The sequence below is a fragment of the Mus caroli genome, chromosome X (genome assembly GCF_900094665.2).
Source record: "Mus caroli chromosome X, CAROLI_EIJ_v1.1, whole genome shotgun sequence".
Taxonomy (NCBI): Eukaryota; Metazoa; Chordata; class Mammalia; order Rodentia; family Muridae; genus Mus; species Mus caroli.
The window spans coordinates 97,644,094-97,651,281 of record NC_034589.1 but is presented as its reverse complement, the minus strand read 5'-3'; the positions used below and the strand labels follow the sequence as shown (position 1 = coordinate 97,651,281).

The window sequence follows — 7,188 nt, the reverse complement described above, 5'->3', positions numbered from 1 at the left end:
AAGATTTTTACTTGTATTTATCAGTACAGGGGGTGGGTTGCTGGAGTATGCCAGAAGAGAGTATTGGATCGCTTGGAGCTAGAGTTACAGGCAATTTTGAGACATCTGGGGACTGAATATAAGTCCCCTGAGGAGCAGCACCCCAACATGGTAATACTTCATCTTAAGGCTCAAGAGCAAACTTTGGCTCCAAGTTCTGCCTCTAGACACATGGAGCGCGCCGTTTGAGTTCACAGGGCTCTAGGCTTGCCTCGCTAGGCACGCTGACACAGCACTTCTTGTCAGTCAGAACCAGTTGCCCGCGCCTCTCCCAAGCTGTTTTTGCATACTGGTGGCTCTATAGCTCTGGCATCATAACTGAGAGCAGTGTTTTCATAGCTCTTTTGGGCATTGCTCTCATTGGGGGTCTATTCTCTGAGCAAAAGTCGCTAAGCACTGTGCTGGTAGAGACTTATCAGCTTTCCTCTGGTTCTCTGCTTGGCTCTCAAAGCTCATGGAGGAATCCTTTGAAATCTAGGTGAAGCTAGTCATGACTCCACAGCTCATACGTTTGGAGACAGCAGTTCCTTGCTAAATTCTACTTTGTGTGCATTAATGTCTCCTAAGCAAGTCCAGTAGAAAATCCTTTATAATATCAATTGTAGTACTTCAAGTTTCTTCCGCATCACGGGCATCGGCTGAGTAACAGTCCCCGGATAGATGGAACAATAGAAGATTACAAAGTGAGAAAAGGAAGGAAGTAGAAAAACTGGTGTTTACTTGGTTCCAGCTGTTTTCTGATTCAGGAAGAGGGGCCGGGCATACTCTACCCATTTATAGCAAGGAGATTTTTTTTGTTTTGTTTTGTTTTGGTGGGTTTTTCGAGACAGGGTTTCTCTGTGTATCCCTGGCTGTCCTGGAACTCACTTTGTAGACCAGGCTGGCCTCGAACTCAGAAATCCGCCTGCCTCTGCCTCCTGAGTGCTGGGATTAACGGCATGCGCCACCACGCCCAGTTTGTAGTAAGGAGATTTAACTGTAACGTGTAACTGTAAGGTGTAAGGCAAGAGCTCCTCAGGTCAGAGTTCAAAAAGTAAATGTACTGAACCATCACTTGGTTTAGAACAGCTTAAGCCCCCAGCCCCCACCCCACCCCAAACCAACCCTTGACTGTTTAATTGCTGATAAGGAATAAAAGCCCTTTCCTATAAACCACTGTCTGTTTGTTTGCAACGAAATCAGAGATCTACTATATGGATATTTAAAAATTCAGAATTTGGGGGCTAGAGAGATGGCTTAGAGGTTAAGAGCACTGGCTGCTTTTCCAGAGGTCCAGAGAACCCAGTTTCAATTCCCAACAACCACATACAGATCACAGCTGTCTGTAACTTCAGCTCTAAGGGATCCTATACCATCACACAGATATGGATGCAGGCAAAAAAGCATCAATGCACATGGAATAAAAATAAATAAAATTTTTAAAATTTGGAATTTACAAATAATGAAGATCCCTCACTGTTCAGCCACTGACTGAGGTACCTCACTCCAGCAATTTCCCCTCACCAGACTTATTCATTTTTAAAGTTTAGGTGTTTGAATATTTATTGTAAAACAGCAAGCACAATGATTTCTATTTTTATAATTGGTGACGTGATCTGGAAACATACTTCTCATTGGTAAGGCAAGAGTGATTGCAATGTGCTCTTGATTTTTTCCTAACTTCTTAAAGTATCTTCTTTTTTAAAGTCAAAACTTTATTATAGGGGCTGGAGAGATGGCTCAGTGGTTAAGAGCATTGACTGCTCTTCCAGAGGTCCTGAGTTCAATTCCCAGGAACCTCATAGTGGCTCACAACCATCTGTAATGAGATCTGATGCCCTCTTCTGGTGTGTCTGAAGACAGCTACAGTGTACTTAGATATAGTAAATAAATAAATCTTTAAAAAAACCTTTACTATAAAAAAAAAAAAACCTTGCAAATAAAAAATTACTCACTGGAGCTAATGACCAGATCTTTAATAGTTTTGTTTTTTTATATTGTTATAGTGTTTGTGTTCTCAGCACACTTAACAAAAGCAACAGAAAATATAAGAAATTAATCTACACAACTAAACTAATTTAAAGTTTATTTTGAGACAGGATCTCACTATGTAGTCCTGAACTGGACCTCACTATGAGCAGCTGGCTTTTAATTTAAAGACCCACAGGTTTTGCCTCTTTTGCAGGGATTAAAGGCATGAGCCAGCAGCATCCCAAACTACATTTTAAGAAAAGGAAAAAAGTTGGTCGCTGGGCGTGGTGGTGCACGCCTTTAATCTCAGCACTTGGGAGGCAGAGGCAGGCGGATTTCTGAGTTCGAGGCCAGCCTGGTCTACAGAGTGAGTTCCAGGACAGCCAGGACTATATAGAGAAACCCTGTCTCGGGGAAAAAAAAAAAGAAGAAAAGAAAAAAAGAAAAAAGAAAAGGGAAAAAGCTGATCATGATGGTGTATGTCTTTAATTCCAGCACTCTGGAGGCAGAGGTAGACAGATCTCTGCTCTATAGAGTGAGTTCCAGGACAGCCAGGGCTACACAGAGAAGCCTTGTCTCTAAAAACCAACTACCAACCAAACCAAACCAAAAGGGAAAGGAAAGGAACAAACGAGGTAATTAGCATAATTAGCATGACAAGGAAGGGATAATGAGAAACAGTGACACAGAAACTCATAGGTTTCAAGCAGAATTTATTGGAAGTTTGGCAAGCATCAAACACCCTAGTTAGTCGGTAGATGACTTTAGATTGTTTTGCGGTGATTTTCATTTTGAACAAGGATTTCCAATTTTCAAAACAGCCAGGCTCAAATTAAGTATTTTCCATTTATTTTAGCAGTTTGGTATAGATTTGTTTTCAGTAGAGATGTTTGTTTGTTTGTTTTCCATCAGGACTTCATTTATGCATCCTCATGCACAATGATAGCTGATGGTGACACGTTTCTGCCTGCCTGCTTAATCAGTTGGGTTCATGGCACCATCTGTGGAAGAAAGGTTTTCAATTATTCTCTATTTTTCAGTAATGCCTCCCTCGTGAACATCTTTAGAAAAGGGGCCTTCCAAGGTCTACCAAGTCTTATCGATTCTCTTTCTGTGTTTTGTTGTTTGGGAGGTTTTTCTGTGTAATGGCCCTGGCCGTCCTGGAACCTCCTTTGTAGACCAGGCAGACTTTGAACTCAGAGAGATCTGCCTGCCTCTATCTCCTGAGCACTGGGATTAAAGGTGTGTGCTACCACCATCCAGTTGATTGCTTATATTAAAGGCCAAACATTAGTATTTCAGCTATATTAGATGCCTACGTGGAAAGGCAGTATGGGGCTGGAGATGCAGCTGGTTAAGTTGCATGCTGTCAAACCTGTGAGTGTGCATGTGTGTAAGAGTACTTGCCAATACATGCAATGCTAAACAGTTAAATGTCTGTTTCCTTCTTTACCTATGGATGTTGTCATTGGTTTGCTTTGTAAACTATAGTTCTGACGCTGTGAAAGGCAGAAGGCACTACAGAAACTATAAAATCCTTTTCCTTTGTGTGAAATGTGACTTTACCTTTTAAGAAAACTTATAAAGAAATTACACTGATTTGATTACTAAACGTCAGTTCTACTTAATGCCAAGCTTAGCCAATAACTATTTACCTCACTTCTTTCCAGGAAAATGTTCATGGTGTTTTATTATTATTTTGAAAATTATATGTCTCTGTGTTACATGAGTGCTATATCTGCCCAGCTCTTGAGCTGTTTAAGGTTTACTGTAAATGATAAAAGTTGTGTGTTGGGCTAGAGAGATGGCTCAGTGGTTAAGAACACTGACTGCTCTTCCAAAGGTCCTGAGTTCAAATCCCAGCAACCACATGGTGGCTCACAACCATCCTTAATGAGATCTGACACCCTCTTCTGGTGCATCTGAAGACAGCTATAGTGTACTTAGATATAATAATAAATAAATCTTTTTAAAAGCAGTTGTGTGTCTTTTATCTAATTTATACAAGTGCTAGTGCCTACAGGGGTAATAGGAGTTGGGTCTCCTGGAGATGAAATTATAGGTGATTGTGAGCAGCTTGACACAGGTGCTGGGGATCAAGCGTGGGTCCTCCTCTGTAAGAGCAATATGAGCTTTTAACTACTGAGCCACATGGTTTTAGTTCTTTATAGGAGACACTGTTTTTCTTTTTTTCCCCTCTATTCTGCCAAGTCATGGAGAGTGTTTGAGTCAGTGGGTCTATTCTATATTCTCAGAGCTCAATTGTTCTGGAAAGTCAGAGCCTAAGAGGTGGGATCTCAGAAGGAGGACTGGCTGGGGATTGGCTGCTCAGCTCTTTCCTAGCTTCTACTCCTTCACTGTGATTGTAGCTTCAGGGATTCTGGTTCCAGGGGCAGCAGTACAGTTTAGTGTGGTCTGAACATTAGGACCCTATAAACTTGTACTGCTTCAGATTCTCCCAGTTCCTTCAAGGTCTCATTTCTCTCATTTCCTTTTTTTCTTGATAACTATTACTCACAATCTGGATCCTACAGGTGAAAACCTTATCTACTCCCCAGGGATCTCAGCTGAACCAGCCTGCTGGGGCTCCTCCTTGGCCAGATTCAAGAGCCTTGAACTTAGTTTGTTAACAAAGGAGAAAGGAGTGGGTGCTTATCTGGGGATGTCTGAGTGGGAAAGGACACCAGGGACAGTCCTTGAGCTAGAGTCCTCCCTTGTGGCCAAAGTACAGTGTAATCTGTGGGAACAGTGACCATTTGTGTCTCTTCCTTACCCTTGATGTTCTTTGACTGCCTAGACCATCCTCGGAATGGGATAGGGTGCCTTCTGTCTCCTGGATACTGGGATTATATCATACTCTGCTTTTGTAGTGCTAAGGACTCTAACCAAGGGCTTCTTTTTTGTTTGTTTGTTTGTTTGTTTCGAGACAGGGTTTCTCTGTATAGCTCTGGCTGTCCTAGAACTTACTTTGTAGACCAGGCTGGCCTCGAACTCAGAAATCCGCCTGCCTCTGCCTCCCGAGTGCTGGGATTAAAGGCGTGCGCCACCACGCCCGGCGCCAAGGGCTTCTTTCATGCAAGGCAAGTACTATAACTAGTGAGCTACATCCTGATTATCCCTCCATTGTCTTATTTATTATTTGGTTAGTTATTTATTTGGTAAGGTCTCACTATTTAGCCCTAGCTTGCCTAGAACTTGTTATGTAGACCATGTTGGCAAGTCACAGATACTTGTCAGTTGCCTCTCTAAGTGCTGGAGTGCTAGGCTTAAAGGTGTGCACCCTAGACCTGGCTTCCAGTGCCTTTAAATTCCCTGTATGTATGTCAGGCTGCAAGGATGCAATGTGTGACTTTAATAACAATCCAAAGGGCAAGAAAGATACCTGATTCAGTTTCTTCCAGGTCTTGGTCAGCTTGTGGGTTCTGATTAGTGAGCACCTCCCTAGAATATATAGTGTAATCAACTGTCAATAGGCTAAATCCAACAACTTAGAGAGACATGAAAATCATTCATGCACACACATGAAAATATGACCCATTTATATTTGAACTAAGACAGGCTATCTAACCCCACCTCCTTTGAGACAGGCTCTTACTACATAGTCCTAACCAGCCTAGAAGCCACTATGTAAATCACACTCTACGTAGCTCTCAAAAAGAAATCTGGAAGTGGCAATGTGGTGAGGTAGAGACAGTGATGGAGAGCTCAAGGCCAGCCTTTATTCCACCAGCAGTCTGGGAGGCAGAGGCAAGTGGAAGCTACTATGTGGAGCAGGTTGGCCTAGAAATCCTGCTTCTGCCTCCCAAGTGCTAGAATGAAAGGTGTGCACTATCTTACCTGACTATTTCTCCATTTCAAAGGAAAAAAGACATCAAATGTGGGCCTCCCCCTGCCAGAGCCTGACAAATACAGAGATGGATGCTTGAAGCCAACCATTAGACTAAGCACAGGGTCCCCAATGGAGGAGCTAGAGAAAGGACTGAAGAAGTTGAAGGGGTTTGTAACCCCACAGGAAGAACAATATAAACCAACTCCAAGAGCTCCCAGGGACTAAGTCATCAACGAAGAGTACACGTGGCTCCAGCTGCATATGTAGCAGAGGATGGCCTTGTCATGCATCAATGGGAAGAGAGGCCCTTGGTCCTATGAAAGCTTGATAGATGCCCCAGTGTAGGGGAACTGAGGGCGGGGAGGTGGGAGTGGGTGGGTGGGTGGAGGAACATCCTCATAGAAGCAGGGGAGGGAGGATGGGATAAAGGGTTTTGGGGGGGATGTGGAAAGGGGATATAACATTTGAAATGTAAATAAAGAAAATATCCAATAAAAGGAAAAAGGAAAAAAAAAAGAAGAAAAAAATGTAAGCCTCCACTAGCACATGACAAATGACAGTACTGAAAGGACAGAGCATGAAAGTTCTTCTCTAGGACATTGCTTGTACTCAAGAGAAGTCACATTAATACAAATAGACTTAGGGTCTCTTTTACTCTTTGAACTCTCTGACTTCCTACAAAAATGAGAGCCAGGCCCACAAAAGCAAAATCCTACATAATTTCATACCAAAATCATCTATGAGAAAAGGTACACACAAAACAAAGTAGACAAAAACAATCTATCCCATAAAGGAACAGCAGCATATTGCAACTGATGTGTGGAACTACAGACCAGATCACTACAACACTTTGTCATTACAGACTTCATCATGTTCCTACGTTGCTTCTCAACTGATACCAAGGATAAGACTAAGCACAGTTAATGGAGAGCCAACTCCTATTTTATTTCTCCTCCCTGGATGTTCCATAACCCAAGGACATACATATACATGGAGAATACATACGTATACATGGAGGGGCTTGCTTTAATGTTGCCAGTGGTGACTTTCACATTATTGTCTATGTCGCTGCCACTGTAACTGGTTTCATCATCTTCAGTACATTCCTATGGAGTGATAAAGACACAGGGGAAAGTCAAAATTGAAGTAGTAATTTTTGGCTGTCAAAGGAGGACTTTTGTCTTAATGTTAACCCTAGAGTTGATAGTCTTAACTGATGAGAATAAAGTTGGGACAAAGCTTAGTAAATAGTTGTACCTTATGACTGGACTACTGCTTCTCTCCCACATCGAGATCATTAGTATAGATACCTTGATAAGTTTTGAGAAAATGGGCCTTGGGTACAATGTTCTTTTTTTTTTTTTTTTTTT

The 7,188-nt window shown here is 42.1% G+C and overlaps 1 protein-coding gene across 2 annotated transcripts in view; it reads right to left on the bottom strand.

Moving 5' to 3' along the window:
* Positions 1 to 2,687: 2,687 nt before the first annotated feature.
* LOC110287197 (testis-specific protein TSX) overlaps positions 2,688 to 7,188 on the bottom strand; it is a 10,283-nt gene continuing 5,782 nt past the window's right edge. Inside the window, exons 6-8 of one of the 2 annotated variants that reach the window (XM_021153853.1) lie at positions 6,824 to 6,924; positions 5,372 to 5,430; positions 2,688 to 2,990 (exon numbers count right to left, since the gene is read on the bottom strand). In XM_021153853.1, the coding sequence (XP_021009512.1) occupies positions 2,965 to 2,990; positions 5,372 to 5,430; positions 6,824 to 6,924 (186 nt within the window). In that variant the 3' untranslated portion in view covers positions 2,688 to 2,964. The remainder of the gene's footprint in view (positions 2,991 to 5,371; positions 5,431 to 6,823; positions 6,925 to 7,188) is intronic. The other variant, XM_021153852.1, reaches the window with a different exon arrangement.